Below are 21,075 nucleotides of genomic sequence, written 5' to 3'. Positions count from 1 at the left end.
GGTGTGGAGGTGAGGGCGTCTTCCTGTACATCTCTGGGTTTCTTAGCCACACACAGGGCCTGGCAGTTTCCCAACAACTACAGCATGACTCCGTTCCAGCTCCTAGATTTGGGCTCCATGTATTTCAGCTTTCTCATCCAAGCTCATCTGTAGCTGGGTCAGCACCTGCTCCTGACGAGCTTCTTGGGCTTTCTTGAAGTCAAGTATACCTCTCAATACCTCTGCTTGCTTTTCTGCTTTGCTGCAGGTGGCTTTCTCCACCTCCAGCTTTTTCTTTGAGCTGTCTTACTTGGCACTCCAAGTCAAGATTCTTCTTTGCTAACTGTGTCTTTAATTTCTTACAACCTTGTTCACACTTATGGGCTTGTCTTCCCAACAAAGCCCTGTGATCAGTTTCAGTCTCTTTTATGACGTGCTCATCCTCTGTAGTTTTGGCTGACTCTGTCAGTGCAGCCAACTGCTTTATCAGGGGTTGCCTTTCCTCCTGTTGCTGCAGCCTCTCTTGTAACAACTGCTTCAGCAATTCCTCCATACTTTGCCTGCCTTTTCACTGGCGTCTTTGAGCTGGGACCTTCACCGCTTGTGCCAGCGCATCCTCCACCATATGTGACAACACGGGGGTTACATATCACGCCAAACGGTCACTTTTCTTCTTTACTTGCACTTTATTCACACAATCTTTAACAGCAACATAAACGACTGGGTCTCCAGATAAATAATAAATGAATAAAAGTCTCTTTCAAACATCCCTTCACAGTCCTTTTTAGAGTCCCCTCAGTACATTTCTCCACAGGGTTAAAGGCAACCGCAACAACAAGTCCACTTGATTTGCACAGGCCTGTGAATGTCCAGATCGCAGCTGGTCCTTAGTCTGTCGTGCCTTCAGACCCTTAGTCCCAGGGCAGGTGTACTTCAGGGGTCCTGCTGGAACCACGTAGTTCCTGGTCCATAATGTCTCTCTACTGCATACAACAGGAGTCACTGGTTAACTGCAGCCTGAATCTCCCAGGCATACACACACCTCTCCTAGGTGTGGAGGTGAGGGGCGTCTCCCTGTCCACCTCTGGGTTTCTTAGCCACACACTGGGCCTGACAGCCCCAGCTCCACTGGGCTGTCACACTGTCTCTGGTGTTGAGGTGAGGGGCATCTCCCTGTCCACCCCTGGCCTTCTTAGCCACACACAGGGCCTGGCAGCCTCTGCCCCTCTCTCTCTCTCTCTGCTGTCATTATACTTGTGTGGGGATGGGGAAGGGGGTGCTGTCATTGTACTTGTGTAGGGGAGGGTCAGGGGGTTCTGTCATTGTACTTGTATGAGGGGAGGGCGGGGGTGCTGTCATTGTACTTGTGTGGGGATGGGAAAGGGGGTGCTGTCATTGTACTTGTGTGGTGAAGGAGTTGGGGGTGCTGTCTTTGTATTTGTATGGGGGAGGGGCCGGGGGTCTGGGGGCACTGTGGGGGGAGCATGTTTGGTGTTTCTTTCACTTTTAATTACTTTTAATGGCAGGTGATGGCGATCCTCTGCAATTGAAAGTAATGCTAGAGATCATGATCTCCTGCTACTGCTCTGACAGCTGCAGCAGGAGATTCCTTCATCTCCCCGGCATGTCCCCTCATCACTGGACGCTGTGACAGTGATGTGACAGTGATGTGACAGTGCTGTCTCAGTGTCCAGTGATGAGGGGACATGCCGGGGAGATGAAGGAACCTCCTGCTAGGGCTGTCACAGCTCTAGCAGGAGATCCCACTGCTCTTCAATTCCTTTCAATGGGGCCAGGCAGCTGCCGACTCCATTGAAAGGTATGAGATCAGGGGACTCGCATGGAGGGAGAGAGACAGTGTAGATAGCGACCTGGGGCCAAGTGATGGGAATGTGGATTGAGTAGGGGGTATGGTTAGTACAGTTAGAACTGACAGATCAGCCAATAGTACCATTAGTAACAAAATGAATTTAAAGAACAAAAATACCGGTATAAATTGTATGACCACGAGTGCAAGAAGTCTGATAGGTAAAGTGGGTGAGCTTGAAGCGAGAATGGCTGATGAAAACTATGATATAGTCGGAATAACGGAAACATGGCTTGATGATAAGTGCGATTGGGCGGCGAATTTTGCAAGGTTACAATCTCTTTAGAAAAAACCGTGGAAACCATAAAGGGGGAGGGGTATGTCTGTACGTTAAATCCAACTTAATGCCGAGACTACGGGAGGATATAGGAGTAGGAGATGAACACGTGGAATCTCTGTGGGTAGAAATCAGGGAGAAAAAAATAACAAAATCCTGATCGGGGTTTTCTATAGACCACCAAAAGCAACAGAAGAAACTGAAACCTTACTACTAAGGCCGATAGAAGAGGTGTCAAATCGCACCGAAGTAATTATCATAGGAGATAACAAGACCTGCAAATCTCATAGGGGTGATAAGTTCTTGAGAACAATTAAAGATAACTATCTTACCTAACTGGTGCCGGAGCCAACTAAAAGGAGGGCCACTTTGGTCAATAAGAAACCTCATCAGTGAGAGACAAATATACTAAACTTTAGTAAAGCAAAATTTGATAATCTCAGAACTGCTATCGGTAACATTAATTGGGACAACATCCACAAAAATATCAGTACAGAGGACAAATGGGAAAAGTTTAAAAGGATTCTAATCACCTCATGTGAGCAGTTCATTCCCTTTAAAAATAAAAGAACTACAAGTAAACAGAAACCAATGTGGCTCGACAAGACGGTAAGAGGGGAAATAAATGAAAAAAAAGAAAGCGTTTAAACTACTAAAGCAAGAAGGCAGCGAAGAAGCGTTAAAATCATACAGGAAAAAAAACTAAATATGCAAAGAAAAGATCAAGATTGCCAAGGAGGAGGCAGAAAGACTGATTGCCAAAAGAGCAAAAACAACCCTAAACTATTCTTCAACTATATTAACAGTAGAAGGATTTGCACTAAGAGCGCTGGCCCTTTAACAAATAATACAGGGAAAACCATAGAGGATGATGAGGGGTCGGCAAATCTATTAAATAGTTTTTTTCAGGTGTATTCACGAATGAAAAGGAAATGTCACACGAGATGCAGGGGAATAAAATGAACCCCTCGCAAAATATTACATATCTAACACAGGAGGAAATGCGTTAAAAAAGATTAAAATCGCGACCAGGGTTGTAGCACGGTATTGCCAACGTGGTTCCAATATACAAAAAGGGGTCCAAAAATGAGCCTGGTAACTACAGGCTGGTAAGTCTCACTTCAATAACTGGAAAAATATTCAAGGGGTTTCTGAGAGACGTCATTCTAGAATACCTCAAAGAGAACAATAGTATAACTCCTCACCAGCGCGGGTTCATGAGGGGTCGATCATGTCAGACCAATCTGATCAGCTTCTACGATGAAGTAAGTTCTAGGCTGGACCTGGGAGAGTCTATTGATCTTGTATATCTGGACTTCTCTAAAGCATTTGACACCGTGCCGCATAATAGGCTGATATATAAAATGAGGCAGCTCGGATTGGGTGAAAACATGTGTATCTGGGTAAAGAACTGGCTAAGAGATAGAAAGCAGAGGGTGGTAATAAATGGTTTGTACTCTGGGCCCCCGTTGCTAGCGGGGGGGGGGAGGGGGCACAGAGTTCAGTACTAGGCCCCATTCTGTTTAAAATATTTTTATTAACAACCTAATAGAGGGACTGCACTGTAAAATATCAATATTTACAGATGATGCAAAATTATACAATATAATTAATACAACGGAGGACAAGGTACGGCTACAAACGGACCGAGATAAGCCGGGGGCTTGGGCAGAAAAATGGCAAATGAAGTTCAATGTTGATAAATGTAAGGCTATGCACATGGGCAGGAGAAACGAATGTCACCAATATACACTAAATGAGGTACTGCTAGGGAAAAGTGAAATGGGAAAAGACCTGGGGGTACTAGTGGATTGCAGATTTAACTGGAGCAATCAATGCCAGTCAGCTGCTACAAAAGCAAATAAAGTCTTGGGGTGCATTAATAGAGGTATAGAGGCAAGGGGCGAGAACATGATTCTTCCACTATATAAGGCACTTGTCAGGCCCCACATGGAATACTGTGTCATCCTCCTAGTGAGGACAGTGATGTGTTGCGTACTGGGACTCTGGCACACATAGCTGACTTCATGTAAAGCTGCCTTTCCCATGACCCTCGCGTTAGACGCATTCTGGCCAACACGCATTACTGGGTGTTCACCCTTCTCGACCCACGATATAAGGAGAACATTTCCACTCTCATTCCCGAAGAGGAAAGGAGTACAAGAGTGATGCAATACCACAAGGCCCTGGTGGAAAAACTGATACAAAAGTTCCCATCTGATAACGCTAGCGGTAGCGGATGTAGTTTAGCGGGCCAACTAGCAGGGGAGATGAGGGGAACAGGCAGCATGTCTAGCGCAGGCAGTGGAAGACTCTCCAAGGCCTTTGCCGGTTTTATGGCACTCCAGCCAGACTGTGTCACCACTCCCAAGTCTAGGCTAAGTCGGAGGGAACACTGTAAAAAGATGGTGAGGGAGTACATAACTGACCGTACCAACGTCCTCCGTGATCCCTCTGCTCCATACAACTGTTGGGTGTCAAAGCTGGACACTTGGCAAGAACATGCGCTGTATGCCTTGGAGGTGCTGGCCTGCCCTGCCGCAATTGTGTTATCAGAGAGGGTGTTTAGTGCTTCTGGGGGTTCAGCAAACATGCTGGTTCCAGCTTCATACCCCAACAGAGTCCACAATTGTATCCCAGCGCAGTGTCCAGCTATCTGACAACGAGACAGAATGAATGGTCCTGGTTTGGCCACTCTAATTTCTTCATAGTACATGCTGTCTTTCCCTGGGGCACTGGCTAAAAAGCCCCTCGGGGGGAAGCAGGGGCTGGGACAGGCAGTAGCTTGCCTATCGGTGGACCACCACCTGGATCCCATTAAGCAAGTCTGAGCTCTATGTTAAAAAAATATTTCAGGGGTTCGCCTATACTCTTGGCACACAAATGTTTCAGGGGTTTGCCTATACTCTTGGTAAACAAGTGTTTCAGGGGTTCGCCTATATTCTTGGTAAACAAATGTTTCAGGGTTCGACTATACTCTTCGTACAGACATTTTTCTTTGGGACGCCTATACTCTTGGTACAGAAATGTTTCAGGGGTTCGTCTATACTCTCGGTACAGAAATGTTTCAGGGGGTCGCCTATACTCTTGGTACAGAAAGTTTTGAAGGGTTCGCCTATACTCTTGATACAGAAATGTTTCAGGGATTCGCCTATACTCTTGGAACAGAACTGTTTCAGGGGGTCGCTTATACTCTTGGTACACTTATGTTTCAGGGGTTCGCCTATACTCTGGGTACACAAAGGTTTCCCAGCGTGTTGTTCAGCTATCTGACACATACACAAAATGAATTGTCCTGCTTTGCCCACTCACGGTTCATGCAGTCTTTGGAGCGATCAAAGGAAATGTAACTGATTTAATGAGACCCACACACCTTCACTGCATACCTGTGTTGGCAAATTTTGCGACACCTCTAGCTTCAAGCCAATCTTTTGTTTTAGAATGGGGTATTGCATTCTGCAGATGCTTAGAAGTACTAGCATTTGCTTTATACCCACATTTGGGACTCCTGACAATTTTGTGACGGAAGTGGCACGGCGTTGCAATTCTGATCAGCACTGTGTAACCAGACAGAACTCATTGTACACTGCGTATTTTAGGATTTCAGCAGACGTACAATACCCTGTGTGGTAAACAGCAGGCTTGGTTTGGGTCTGATAAATGCACGCATCCCTGGAGGTCAACGCTGGTCACCATGTATTAGCTCGCGTGTTACCACAGTTATCTGAGACACTGGATTGAACCAATCAAAAGAAGCGTAACTGATTTATTGAGACTTTCACAGGTTCACTGTAGACCTGTGGTGGCAACGTTTGGGACACCTCCTGCTTAAATGAAATCTTTTCTTTTTGAAAGGGTTGCTGAATTTTGTAGATGCTTAGAAGTAGTAGCATCCGAGTCCGCCTCATGACCACATTTGTTGAGGGTGTGGGCAGAGCCAAGGTCATGGGCGGGGTGCAACTTTGCCATGTTTGGCCACTAAAATTTCTTCATACTTGATGCTGTCTGTGGAGCGATCAAAGGAAGCACAACTGATTTAATGAGACTTTCACAGGGTCACTGCAATGCTGTGATGACAACTTTTGAGACACCTCCTGCTTCAAACCAATCTTTTATTTTAGCAAGGGTTACTGAATTTTGTAGATGCTTAGAAGTATTAGCATCCGAGTCTGCTTTATGCCCACGTTTGTTGTGCCTAGTAGTGTGCACTAGGCATTCGCAAGCAACCCGGCTGTATAACAGGTCAACTCATACTGCCTGTACACCGCCTGTTTTGGATGTCCGCTGACGTATAATGCCCTGAGTGGTAAAAAGATGGATTGGTTTAGGCCTGATAAACACACGCATCCTTGGGGGTCACCGCTGGTTGGCATGTATTAGCTCTCGTGTTACCACAGTTATCTGAGACACTGGTTTGGACCAATCAAAAGAAGCGTAACTGATTTTATGAGACTTTCACAGGTTCACTGTTTACTGGTGGTGGCAACTTTTGGGAAACCTCCCGCTTAAAAGAAATCTTTCATTTTAGAAAGGGTTGCTGAATTTTGTAGATGCTTAGAAGCAGTAGCATCCGAGTCCACTTTATGCCCACGTTTGTTGAGGGTGTGGGAAGAGGCCAAGTTCCTGGGTGGGGTGCAACTCTGCTATGTTTGGCACTCAAATTTCTTCATACTTGATGCTGTCCTTGGAGCAATCACAGGAAGCGTGACTTGTTTAATGAGACTTTCACAGGGTCACTGTATACCTGTGGTGGCTATTTTGGTGACACCTCCTGATTAAAAGAAGTATTTTATATTTGAAAGGGTTGTTGAATTGTGCAGATGCTTAGAAGTACTAGCATCCAAGTCCACTTTATGCCCATGTTTGTGGCGCCTGACAGTTTTGTGACGGAGGTGGCATGGGATTGGAATAATTGGAACCCAACATTCCTTTCTAGGACTACTACTCCTCTCATTGTGTGCATCAGTAGTTTAACTGCCTGGGACCAGTAGTGCACACTAGGCATTTGCAAGCATCGCGGCTGTATAATAGGTCAACTCATTGTACACTGCCTGTTTATGCATGTCCGCTGACGTATGATGCCCTGAGTGGTAAACAGCCGGATTAGTTTGGGTCTGATAAATGCATGCATCCTTGAGGGGCAGCGCTGGTCGCCATGGATTACCTCTCGTGCTACAAATTACCACAGGTGTCTGAGATACAGGATTGGAGCGTTTACAGGAAGCGTGACTGATTTCATGAAACTTTCATAGGGTCACTGTATACCTGTGGTAGCTACTTTTGCGACACCTCCTGCTTCAAACCAATCTTTGGTGTTAGTATGCGTTGCTGCATTGTGGAGATGTGTAGAAGTACTGGCACTCGAGTCCCCCTTTGGGCCACGTTTGTGGCTCCTGACAATTTTGTGACAGAGGTGGCACGGGATTGGAATTATGATTGTACGTTAATTTATCATCAATTCTCATCAGTATATCGCCCACAATTTCAAAGAGGGTCGCTGCCTGGCCCTGCCAATCCTCTGCAGTGTGTGTCTCCTGTTCCTCCTCATCCAATATGCACTTATAAATACAAATGAGGGTGGTGTGGCTATGAAGTGAGCTTGTGGCATGAGGACAGCTGGACGCTGCGCAGGGAAAAATTTGAGTATGCTGTGGGCGCAAGCTCATGCCTGCGGGGATTGGACAGCAATGCCAGCATGTAACCCAGGAGAAGACGCAGTGGTGTCACCCGCAGGCGGTGACTGGCCTTCGTTCCACCTAGTGTGGTGCTTAGCTAAGATGTGCCTGCGCATGTGCCTTGCTGATTATAGTCTGTCCCAAGTAAATTGTTAGGGGGGTGACCGCCAGGCTCTTGCCCCCAATTTGGCTTAATAGTGGGACCTGGGAGCCTCAGATGCAGCCATGCATGCTGCCCCTGCCGTTCCCTATGCATTTCTGTGCTGTTTCCATTACTTTCTGATGGTTTTTTTAGGTGTTTCACACAACCTTCCCCATGCGGAGCATCAGTCAGCTTGAAAAATGCTCGAGTCTCCCATCAACTTCAATGGGGTTCATAACTCGAAACAAGCTCTCGAGCATTACGAAAAGTTCGACTCGAGTAACGAGCACCCGAGCATTTTGGTGCTCGCCCAGCTCTAGTTCAGACCTACTTCAGAAATGTTGTTTGTCTGTCACAAAGAATGTTTTGTAGTAATTGCGTCACCAACTGTAGACGGCTCCATGGCCATGCCGACTGCAGTGAGTGTTGGTTAGCGGTAAGGCTTCCAGAATATTTACCTCATGTTCTTTTATCCGCTTCAAGCAGATTTTCTTGCTGTTGCAATAAAGATCTTTCTATTATTTTCTATCCGGATTGCAGCTTGTAACCCAAACCCTCTGTCTCCCACCACCTCCGGGACAACATCATGGATAGCCGTCTGGAGGAGGACTCTTTAGTAAACTTGGATGAGTTGTGCATTATGGAGGCTGTTTCAGAATTTGATGCTGGCAGTAAAATAATTCTTCTGTTGCTGGTATATTCCATATAATGACTGTCATCTTGGCAGCACAGGGCAGCAACATTCTGACTACTTACATCAGACCTAGGAGCGTGACGTCAGTGCTCTGCTCCAGTCTCCATTGCTTAGTGTAGCACTTCGGGGATTTACCACAAGGCAAACGCTAACAGTCCAATCATGTTGGTTTATTCACACCGATGAAAACAATAAAAAAACAACTGCTTGTTTCCAGCAAACAGAAACACAATGTCCACCACACAATTAGTAGTCACAGTAATTGCATCAGTAGCTGTAGCAGTTTTCCTTGGCACCATGACTTTGAGTGTTTGAAGGGTAAAGTCCACATCTCTTTGCTGGGTTTGAGGATGAGGAACAGAGGCTAAGGGAGATCCCGCATGCAATGCCTTGCTGTGGGAATTGGCATCCAGGGGCACTCTTGGGACTCTAACCCAGAGGGCTCATCCTGTACCCATGCACCATTTCCTTCTCACCTCTCGGTACGTCTCTCATCTCAACAGATAAAAATCAGTGTAATGAATAGATGCCTGCTGCCCACCATCTTAATCTCAAGAGAATCATCAGAATGGACCCTGCAGAATGAGACATGAGCCAACTGGACCGATTCAATAGTCCTGTAGAACATATAAAATGTTACACAGAAGACACAACATTTATATCAATCTAATATTTTATTTTCCTGCTTCTATCAACAAAACTTAACCAAGGACTTTTCTACAGGAGGGCAAGAATGCCACAAAGTGTTTCCAGGCCCCATTGAATTACCTTTTAGTAGGAGCATCAATGTTAGATGGAGATGCTGTTCTCAATCACCTTCGGGTCCAGGTAAGGATATGGAATTTTCCTGGTTTGGTTCATCTCATTAATGGTCTTGGATATCTCAGAGAGTTTCTCCTGGAATTCCTGGATGAATAGTTGTGGGGTTTCTTCAGTGAAATGATTATCAGGGTAATATCCCAGACGTCTCTGCAATGGAAGCAATAAATAAGACTGGAAGCAAAATGAAAATTGTGGATCTAGTCATGTAGGAACACTGACAAATAACTCACCTTGTCTTGGAGCTCACGGCTTAGCTGCCAAACAACAGTTAGTCCAGACGTGGTAATGTTGACATCAGGCAGGGAATCCAGGATGCTCTGTATTGTGGTGACCCCTTTGGCTGTGGGAGGGGGGCTCTTCATTGATGAGGGACCATTGGGCATCCATGCATAGAAGTCAAACTGCAGTGAAAACACAATATATAAATCCAAAAAGAACAATGTCACGGACAAATATTTTGTGCAGGATCATGTCTCACCTAGGACAAGTCATGTTCAGACTGTTACAGCTCATTATATGGGACGGGCTGCAGGAAATGTGGTGGACATAATGGTCAGAATACAAAGTGTCAGCAAGAAGAACATTGCAATATTCCCACAATGCTGCAACTTGGCCAACAGAACCTAGCCTCCAAAGCATTGCCTGCAAATAGTGATCTATAGAACATGACCCTCAGAACATCACCAATAGAGTGTAACTTATAGAACATGGCCTACAGATCGTGACTTATAGATCATGACCAATAGAATGCTACCTACAGACTGTAAACTAATAACTTGACTGGAGAAGATGGCCCACAGATTGTGACCTACATAACATGGCTTACAAACTGACCTATTGACTGTGGCCTACAGACTTGGCTTACAGACCATGCCAAACAGAACATGATCAACAGACTGTAATCTACAAATGTGGTCTGCAGAACATTGCCAACAAACAGTGATGTACAGAATATGATCCACAGACCGTGGCATATAGAATATCATATATTGAATATGTCCTATGGATTGGGACATACAGAATGTGACCTGCAAACAATAAACAATAGGTCATGAGCTGCAGACTGATCTATAGAAAGTTGTTTGCAGAAGATGACCCAAAAAACATGGTCTACAGAATGTGACCTAAGGAACGTCGCCCTTAAACTGCACTACAAACAATGATGTTCATTGATGTACAAAACATGATTTACAACATCCTTTTGACACGGCCTACAGAACGAGGTTCTCCTATAGGCCAGTATGATGGGTGGATGATCCTTGCCCCTATTTAATGCCACTTACCTGGCCACTGTTGACTGCAGCATGCTGAGCAGAGCACCTGAAGATCACCATGGTCAGGTACCTTACCAGCGAGGACACAGTCTCCAGGGATGATGGGATTCCTGGAGGGTCAGACGTGGGAGAAGAGTCAGTACCACAAAATTTATCATTAACACTCTAGTCTCACTAGTATATGCCGTCAGTCACTGATTGTTGGGGGTCCGCCTGGTGGCACCTTACTGCCCTTATAAGGAAGGTGCACAGAGAACTTAATTGCTGCAATTCTTTGTCAGATTTGTCCTGCACAGTGCAGCCTGGGACCCCAACTATGCGGAGACCCTCAGCAGGGCAACCTTTTTTGATGCATTGATTTTATACTCTCATGAACTTAGCTGCATTCCCTGTTCAGTGGATGGGCGGGAGCGCTGCTCTGAAGGACCTCCACTCTCTGATTCTCAATATCAGGTCCCAGAGCTTGGATTCCCACTGATCATAAACACCCAGCAATATGAAATAACAATATAAGATGGGAATCTGTTGGTGCACGCTCAGAGAAGAGTGAAATGTCAGAAGTGCTCCAGTAAATGACCTGATCTAACAGCAGAATTGTGATCGCAGCTCTGGATGTAGATTTGTCTTGTAACGGAGCCGCTCTGCCCGTGTTGCTGACATTACGATGGTCGTACCTGAGGATTCATTACTTAGGAATCCCTTCTCGTAGATCTCAGCCACCCAGGCCTGCAGTTCTGGATCTGTCCGCACCGACTCGTCACTCTTATAATAATGCTGCACCATGTTGGAGACAAACCTGTAGGGCAAAGGAGATGGAAGATTAGATTGTGGGCTCATCTATAGTCTAGGGTCTTCTCTGGCTCCTCCACAATCATCATAGATAGAATTCCTCCATTGATCCCGCACCCTGCAGAGTTCTGCCAGTGGGAGCATCAAGTACAGAAACCTGCTGAATAGTAAGTAATGTCCAGGAGACATCAATAGTGTTACCAGCTGCAGCCAGCAGGAGGCAGTATTACCGGACCAGAGCATGCAGATGATGTGAGGAGCAGAGGAGGGGGAGGAGTCAGCTAGTGATGGACTCTGAGCACCATGTGGGCTCTATTCTTGCGGCAGTTCTGGAATCTTTCTAGTAATCTAGTTAAGGTCTTGTATTTGGTTCTCTTCATCTTCTGATCTGGTAAACCAAGCAAGTCTCACCTGTGGGTAATTTGTCAGGACTATTTAAACTAGCCTTGTGCTTAGCTCGTTGCTGTTTATTTCATTCTCCTTCTGACTGTGGTGGAAGTTAGAGCTTGGTGCTGCATCTCCTGTTGTCCTGATTCTTCAGAGAGCTAAGTACTGAGGCTACTATTGTTAATATCTTCTTCTCTGTGGTTTGCTCCTCTTCCATGTAGAGTCTGCTAATGCCCTTGGTACATGGTCAGGTTCGCCCTTGTTAGGGTGGGTTTTCTGTGTATAGGCAGGTCCCTTTCCTGGGTAAAGGATTTATAGGGACTGTGTTTCCTGGGTGTCTGTCTTCTTTAATGTTTACCACTGTTTTGTGTGCAGTTGTAGTCTCTTTGTTCAGAGCCCGTGAGTCTTTCAGGTTTTCAGATCCAGCATGTCGAGATTGGACGGAAAGTAACTGGGAGAAGGTGCTATGAGTGACGTGATGGTTCACCACTTTGTGATCTAACCATGTTTCTTCACAGGTACTCTTCTACTTTAACAGTTACTGCTAGTTATGCTAATTGTGTATGTTTGCAGGTGAGCATGGCATCCCAACCATCCCGGATCTTGGGGGCTGTTTTCTATTCTGTTGCTGAGAAGAGGAACTTAGAATATAAATTGCGTATTGTAATCAGCCAGATCTGGAGACTATTTAGAATAGGGGTTGTTTTTGCAGAGAAGGAAACCCTGAGAAACACTGTATCTGTGGTGAAGGCTTTCACGACTTTGTGTCAGATCCATATACAGCAGCAATCAAAATGATGCAACCCCCATTGTAAATGAGCTTTATTTGCCAGGTTTACAAACGTTAAGCTATTTCCAAAAATTAACAAGAATAATTTAATAGCTGAACACAACTAATATAACAAGCAGTTTCTCCAACTTCACCACAAAATGCCAGTTTTACTGACTCCTGCAAACGTAGAATTATTCACGCCTTGAATAAGACCCCTCATAAAAGCACACCTTTACAAATCAGGTCTAGCACACCTGATGCAACCAATCAAGGGCTTCATTAGTTGCATCAGGTGTGTTTGAGATAAAACACAATCGAATACCTGGACGGGCAAGGACTTTGCTGGCTGTAATATTTGACTGCATGTTTGAAAAATAGATAAATTAAAAGAGTGGTCCAAAAGTTAATGGAGGAGATTACTGCCTTGCACAAACAAGAAAAAGGATACAAAAACATAGTAAAACACTGAATGTTCCTAGAGATACAGCTGGAAGTGGCGGACAAACTGGCTGCACCACTTGGATGTGAGAAAGAGGAAGCTATCACCAACTGCCACCAGGTTTTCTGAGGAGGCTTGGGGTCAAAAACCCTCCAGTGACGGCAAAGACCAGCAGCAAGATTGGATGGCACTGAGGTTTCTGTTTGCACAGCAACGCTGATACTAACTGCTGAAGGGAAATTGCCCAGCATGAAATTGGTGCGCTATATGGTTATCAGTTATAAATAGGGATGAGCGAGTATACTCGCTAAGGCACTACTCGCTCGAATAATGTGCTTTAGATGAGTATCTCCCTGCTCGTCCCTGAAGATTTGGGAGCCGAGGCGGCTGACAGGTGAGTTGCGGCGGGGAGCAGGGGAGAGCGGGCGGGAGAGAGGGAGAGAGAGATCTCCCCTCCGTTCCTCCCTGCTCTCCCCCGCAGCTCCCCGCCCCGCGGCGGCACCCAAATCTTTCGGGACGAGCGGGGAGATACTCAGCTAAGGCACATTACTACTCGCTCATCCCTAGTTATAAAGTATAATTGACAATATTGTATGTGTGTTGGAAACATAATTATATATTATTGAAAGTCGGTGTAAGAATGTCAGCTGGGCACTAAATAGCAGAACATGACTTCACTTATAGCTGTTGACTTTCCTAGATGCTCACGGTACTCAGATAACCCCAGGACTTACAATAGAGTCAAATAGGACCATCACAAGAATAGTAGAAATGAAGTGGATATCAGTGCAATAAAATGCAATACAATGAGGGACTCCGCCATTAATTGACACGGGCAGAAGGCAATGGCAACTGGATGATGATGAAACTGGCAGTACAGACTGGAGTAGATGGTATGGATTAGAAATAACAAGCAGAGAAATGCTGTCTCTAGGCTAGTTCTACTAACATCTTTCCCTAATCTCTCCTTGTCATTGACCCCAACACCAGACATCACTGTTCATAAGCAGCCCTCTACTGATGACCCTGTCTGAAACACTAGCCTTGAGAACAACAGGGCACTAGGATCCAGACAAGAAGACAGATAAGCAAGCTGAGTAATGAACCAAGGATAGGCAAATACAAAGAGAGAATGAACAGACAAATAACAAAGGCAGGGAAACAAAAACTGGACTAGACATAATTAAGGAGTCACGCTGACAAGACAAGACCAACTAGACTAAACTAAAACAAGATACTAGAACTTTACTATTCTCACCAGCAGCTACACTGCAGAAGCCAGAGATGCTAAAGGATGCTAGACATTGAGGAAATCTGGCTAAGCAATGAGGTTCCCACTCCAACAAATCAGCTCTTGGAACAGTTACATGGCAACTGACCCAACAGCAGGTTATGAGGAAGAAGATGAGGATCCAGTGGAGAATTCATTCTGGTTGTAAAGTATCCCCTTCCCTTCAGGAATTGTTGAAGAACCCATAAATGAACACTAACTCTTCACGCTCATCTAACAGCCTATGTGTGCCTCATCCTCGCTCTCAGTTTTTGTCCTGTTTTCCCAAAATAAAGCCCCCCCCAACAGGACATTTGGGGATCTTATAGCCCTGCTGTGTGTTGGGGTTATGTATCCTGTCCGCAGTCCGTACATGTCAGCAGGTCTTACAGATCCTTACATTACAGGGATCTTATAGTCCTGCTGTGTGTATATATGTATCCTGTCTGCGGTCCGTACATGTCAGCAGGTCTTACAGCTCCTTACATTACAGGGATCTTATAGTCCTGCTGTGTGTTGGGGATCTGTATCCTGTCCACGGTCCGTACATGTCAGCAGGTCTTACAGCTCCTTACATTACAGGGATCTTATAGTCCTGCTGTGTGTTGGGGTTATGTATCCTGTCCGCGGTCCGTACATGTCAGCAGGTCTTACAGCTCCTTACATTACAGGGATCTTATAGTCCTGCTGTGTGTATATATGAATCCTGTCTGCGGTCCGTACATGTCAGCAGGTCTTACAGCTCCTTACATTACAGGGATCTTATAGTCCTGCTGTGTGTTGGGGTTATGTATCCTGTCTGGGGTCCGTACATGTCAGCAGGTCTTACAGCTCCTTACATTACAGGGATCTTATAGTCCTGCTGTGTGTTGGGGTTATGTATCCTGTCTGTGGTCCGTACATGTCAGCAGGTCTTACAGCTCCTTACATTACAGGGATCTTATAGTCCTGCTGTGTGTTGGGGTTATGTATCCTGTCTGCGGTCCGTACATGTTAGCAGGTCTTACAGCTCCTTACATTACAGGGATCTTATAGTCCTGCTGTGTGTTGGGGATATGTATCCTGTCTGCGGTCCGTACATGTCAGCAGGTCTTACAGCTCCTTACATTACAGGGATCTTATAGTCCTGCTGTGTGTTGGGGTTATGTATCCTGTCTGCGGTCTGTACATGTCAGCAGGTCTTACAGCTCCTTCCATTACAGGGATCTTATAGTCCTGTGTCTTGGGGTTATGTATCCTGTCTGGGGTCCGTACATGTCAGCAGGTCTTACAGCTCCTTACATTACAGGGATCTTATAGTCCTGCTGTGTGTTGGGGATCTGTATCCTGTCTGCGGTCCGTACGTGTCAGCAGGTCTTACAGCTCCTTACATTACAGGGATCTTATAGTCCTGCTGTGTGTTGGGGATCTGTATCCTGTCCGCGGTCCGTACATGTCAGCAGGTCTTACAGCTCCTTCATTACAGGGATCTTATAGTCCTGCTGTGTGTTGGTGTTATGTATCCTGTCTGCGGTCCGTACATGTCAGCAGGTCTTACAGCTCCTTACATTACAGGGATCTTATTGTCCTGCTGTGTGTTGGGGTTATGTATCCTGTCGGCGGTCCGTACATGTCAGCAGGTCTTACTGCTCCTTACATTACAGGGATCTTATAGTCCTGCTGTGTGTTGGGGTTATGTATCCTGTCCGCGGTCCGTACATGTCAGCAGGTCTTACAGCTCCTTTCATTACAGGGATCTTATAGTCCTGCTGTGTGTTGGGATTATGTATCCTGTCCGCGGTCCGTACATGTCAGCAGGTCTTACAGCTCCTTACATTACAGGGATCTTATAGTCCTGCTGTGTGTTGGTGTTATGTATCCTGTCTGCGGTCCGTACATGTCAGCAGGTCTTACAGCTCCTTACATTACAGGGATCTTATAGTCCTGCTGTGTGTTGGGATTATGTATCCTGTCCGCGGTCCGTACATGTCAGCAGGTCTTACAGCTCCTTACATTACAGGGATCTTATTGTCCTGCTGTGTGTTGGGGTTATGTATCCTGTCGGCGGTCCGTACATGTCAGCAGGTCTTACTGCTCCTTACATTACAGGGATCTTATAGTCCTGCTGTGTGTTGGGGTTATGTATCCTGTCCGCAGTCCGTACATGTCAGCAGGTCTTACAGCTCCTTTCATTACAGGGATCTTATAGTCCTGCTGTGTGTTGGGATTATGTATCCTGTCCGCGGTCCGTACATGTCAGCAGGTCTTACAGCTCCTTACATTACAGGGATCTTATAGTCCTGCTGTGTGTTGGTGTTATGTATCCTGTCTGCGGTCCGTACATGTCAGCAGGTCTTACAGCTCCTTACATTACAGGGATCTTAAAGTCATGCTGTGTGTTGGGATTATGTATCCTGTCCGCGGTCCGTACATGTCAGCAGGTCTTACAGCTCCTTATATTGCAGGGATCTTATAGTCCTGCTGTGTGTTGGGGTTATGTATCCTGTCTGTGGTCCGTACATGTCAGCAGGTCTTACAGCTCCTTACATTACAGGGATCTTATAGTCCTGCTGTGTGTTGGGGTTATGTATCCTGTCCGCGGTCCGTACATGTCAGCAGGTCTTACAGCTCCTTACATTACAGGGATCTTATAGTCCTGCTGTGTGTATATATGAATCCTGTCTGCGGTCCGTACATGTCAGCAGGTCTTACAGCTCCTTACATTACAGGGATCTTATAGTCCTGCTGTGTGTTGGGGTTATGTATCCTGTCTGGGGTCCGTACATGTCAGCAGGTCTTACAGCTCCTTACATTACAGGGATCTTATAGTCCTGCTGTGTGTTGGGGTTATGTATCCTGTCTGTGGTCCGTACATGTCAGCAGGTCTTACAGCTCCTTACATTACAGGGATCTTATAGTCCTGCTGTGTGTTGGGGTTATGTATCCTGTCTGCGGTCCGTACCTGTCAGCAGGTCTTACAGCTCCTTACATTACAGGGATCTTATAGTCCTGTGTCTTGGGGTTATGTATCCTGTCTGGGGTCCGTACATGTCAGCAGGTCTTACAGCTCCTTACATTACAGGGATCTTATAGTCCTGCTGTGTGTTGGGGATCTGTATCCTGTCTGCGGTCCGTACGTGTCAGCAGGTCTTACAGCTCCTTACATTACAGGGATCTTATAGTCCTGCTGTGTGTTGGGGATCTGTATCCTGTCCGCGGTCCGTACATGTCAGCAGGTCTTACAGCTCCTTCATTACAGGGATCTTATAGTCCTGCTGTGTGTTGGTGTTATGTATCCTGTCTGCGGTCCGTACATGTCAGCAGGTCTTACAGCTCCTTACATTACAGGGATCTTATTGTCCTGCTGTGTGTTGGGGTTATGTATCCTGTCGGCGGTCCGTACATGTCAGCAGGTCTTACTGCTCCTTACATTACAGGGATCTTATAGTCCTGCTGTGTGTTGGGGTTATGTATCCTGTCCGCGGTCCGTACATGTCAGCAGGTCTTACAGCTCCTTTCATTACAGGGATCTTATAGTCCTGCTGTGTGTTGGGATTATGTATCCTGTCCGCGGTCCGTACATGTCAGCAGGTCTTACAGCTCCTTACATTACAGGGATCTTATAGTCCTGCTGTGTGTTGGTGTTATGTATCCTGTCTGCGGTCCGTACATGTCAGCAGGTCTTACAGCTCCTTACATTACAGGGATCTTATAGTCCTGCTGTGTGTTGGGATTATGTATCCTGTCCGCGGTCCGTACATGTCAGCAGGTCTTACAGCTCCTTACATTACAGGGATCTTATAGTCCTGCTGTGTGTTGGGGTTATGTATCCTGTCTGTGGTCCGTACATGTCAGCAGGTCTTACAGCTCCTTACATTACAGGGATCTTATAGTCCTGCTGTGTGTTGGGGTTATGTATCCTGTCTGCGGTCCGTACATGTTAGCAGGTCTTACAGCTCCTTAGATTACAGGGATCTTATAGTCCTGCTGTGTGTTGGGGATCTGTATCCTGTCGGCGGTCCGTACATGTCAGCAGGTCTTACAGCTCCTTCATTACAGGGATCTTATAGTCCTGCTGTGTGTTGGGGATCCGTATCCTGTCTTCGGTCCGTACATGTCAGCAGGTCTTACAGCTCCCTACATTACAGGGATCTTATAGTCCTGCTGTGTGTTGGGGTTATGTATCCTGTCTGCGGTCCGTACATGTCAGCAGGTCTTACAGCTCCTTACATTACAGGGATCTTATAGTCCTGCTGTGTGTTGGGGTTATGTATCCTGTCGGCGGTCCGTACATGTCAGCAGGTCTTACAGCTCCCTACATTACAGGGATCTTATAGTCCTGCTGTGTGTTGGGGTTATGTATCCTGTCTGCGGTCCGTACATGTCAGCAGGTCTTACAGCTCCTTACATTACAGGGATCTTATAGTCCTGCTGTGTGTTGGGGTTATGTATCCTGTCCACGGTCCGTACATGTCAGCAGGTCTTACAGATCCTTACATTACAGGGATCTTATAGTCCTGCTGTGTGTATATATGTATCCTGTCTGCGGTCCGTACATGTCAGCAGGTCTTACAGCTCCTTACATTACAGGGATCTTATAGTCCTGCTGTGTGTTGGGGATCAGTATCCTGTCCGCGGTCCGTACATGTCAGCAGGTCTTACAGCTCCTTACATTACAGGGATCTTATAGTCCTGCTGTGTGTTGGGGTTATGTATCCTGTCTGGGGTCCGTACATGTCAGCAGGTCTTACAGCTCCTTACATTACAGGGATCTTATAGTCCTGCTGTGTGTTGGGGTTATGTATCCTGTCTGCGGTCCATACATGTCAGCAGGTCTTACAGCTCCTTACATTACAGGGATCTTATAGTCCTGCTGTGTGTTGGGGTTATGTATCCTGTCTGCGGTCCGTACATGTCAGGAGGTCTTACAGCCCCTTACATTACAGGGATCTTATAGTCCTGCTGTGTGTTGGGGTTATGTATCCTATCTGCGGTCCATACATGTCAGCAGGTCTTACAGCTCCTTACATTACAGGGATCTTATAGTCCTGCTGTGTGTTGGGGTTATGTATCCTGTCTGCGGTCCGTACATGTCAGCAGGTCTTACAGCTCCTTACATTACAGGGATCTTATAGTCCTGTGTCTTGGGGTTATGTATCCTGTCTGCGGTCCGTACATGTCAGCAGGTCTTACAGCTCCTTACATTACAGGGATCTTATAGTCCTGCTGTGTGTTGGGGATCTGTATCCTGTCCGCGGTCCGTACATGTCAGCAGGTCTTACAGCTCCTTCATTACAGGGATCTTATAGTCCTGCTGTGTGTTGGTGTTATGTATCCTGTCTGCGGTCCGTACATGTCAGCAGGTCTTACAGCTCCTTCATTACAGGGATCTTATAGTCCTGCTGTGTGTTGGTGTTATGTATCCTGTCTGCGGTCCGTACATGTCCGCAGGTCTTACAGCTCCTTCATTACAGGGATCTTATAGTCCTGCTGTGTGTTGGTGTTATGTATCCTGTCGGCGGTCCATACATGTCAGCAGGTCTTACAGCTCCTTACATTACAGGGATCTTATAGTCCTGCTGTGTGTTGGGGTTATGTATCCTGTCGGCGGTCCGTACATGTCAGCAGGTCTTACAGCTCCCTACATTACAGGGATCTTATAGTCCTGCTGTGTGTTGGGGTTATGTATCCTGTCTGCGGTCCGTACATGTCAGCAGGTCTTACAGCTCCTTACATTACAGGGATCTTATAGACCTGCTGTGTGTTGGGTTATGTATCCTGTCTGCGGTCCGTACATGTCAGCAGGTCTTACAGCTCCTTACATTACAGGGATCTTATAGTCCTGCTGTGTGTTGTGGATCTGTATCCTGCCCGCGGTCCGTACATGTCAGCAGGTCTTACAGCTCCTTACATTACAGGGATCTTATAGTCCTGCTGTGTGTTGGGGATCCGTATCCTGTCTGCGCTCCGTACATGTTAGCAGGTCTTTCAGCTCCTTACCTTACAGGGATGTTATAGTCCTGCTGTGTGTTGGGGTTATGTATCCTGTCTGCGGTCCGTACATGTCAGCAGGTCTTACAGCTCCTTACATTACAGGGATAAGTTCCTTTTTGTGTGTCGGAGGACAATGCACTCCTGATTATAAAGTTCCTTAGACCTGTAGGTTGCCTGTAACACAGAAGTGGATGGTCAGGGAATATGGTGGTCAGACAATCATCCTTGTGTAGGGTATGATGGAGTGACTTTGTGGTTTTCCTTAGTACCTAGGGAACTACTAGAGGTACATGACCGCTTCCTTCCTTCTCTGTGTACTGAAGTAGTTGATTCCTGGGTATCCTAGTGGCTCTGGTGATTTGGTCATCAATTGAGGTGGGATGGTCGTCCTTCTAAGATGGTGTAAATGTTCATCTGTTGGGTTGGAGTAGGTCTAAAAAGTTGATTTCTGTATATGAGTAGCTTAATGTCAGGTTTATGGCAGGGTGGAATGCATTGAATCTCTCATGGAATATTATTAGTTCTTGTTCAGTGTTGGTCCAAACGATGGCATCAATGTAGTGGAAGTAGGCCAATGGTTTGTTGGGTCAGGGGGCCAGAAAGTCACTCTCCAGTTTCACCATAAAAAAGTTGGCATTTTGTGGTGCCATTTTACTGTCCATGGCAGTTTCGGTGAGTTGCAGGAATATCTCTTTGTCTAAGGAGAAATAATTGT

General features: G+C 46.2%; 1 protein-coding gene across 5 annotated transcripts in view; it reads right to left on the bottom strand.

Moving 5' to 3' along the window:
* Window positions 1–8,817: 8,817 nt before the first annotated feature.
* The window catches only part of LOC136591716 (polyunsaturated fatty acid lipoxygenase ALOX15B-like), a 127,898-nt gene continuing 115,640 nt past the window's right edge, over window positions 8,818–21,075 (bottom strand). For 3 of the 5 annotated variants that reach the window (XM_066588546.1, XM_066588545.1, XM_066588548.1), the window contains 4 exons: window positions 11,405–11,526; window positions 10,740–10,840; window positions 9,687–9,857; window positions 9,296–9,603 (listed from right to left, as the gene is read on the bottom strand). In XM_066588546.1, the coding sequence (XP_066444643.1) occupies window positions 9,424–9,603; window positions 9,687–9,857; window positions 10,740–10,840; window positions 11,405–11,526 (574 nt within the window). In that variant the 3' untranslated portion in view covers window positions 9,296–9,423. Of the gene's footprint in view, window positions 9,252–9,295; window positions 9,604–9,686; window positions 9,858–9,934; window positions 9,983–10,739; window positions 10,841–11,404; window positions 11,527–21,075 lie in introns of those variants that run through there. The other 2 variants (XM_066588547.1, XM_066588549.1) reach the window with 2 other exon arrangements.

This window comes from Eleutherodactylus coqui, chromosome 1 (assembly GCF_035609145.1).
Source record: "Eleutherodactylus coqui strain aEleCoq1 chromosome 1, aEleCoq1.hap1, whole genome shotgun sequence".
Classification (NCBI taxonomy): Eukaryota; Metazoa; Chordata; class Amphibia; order Anura; family Eleutherodactylidae; genus Eleutherodactylus; species Eleutherodactylus coqui.
This window is presented reverse-complemented; position numbering and strand designations above follow the sequence as displayed.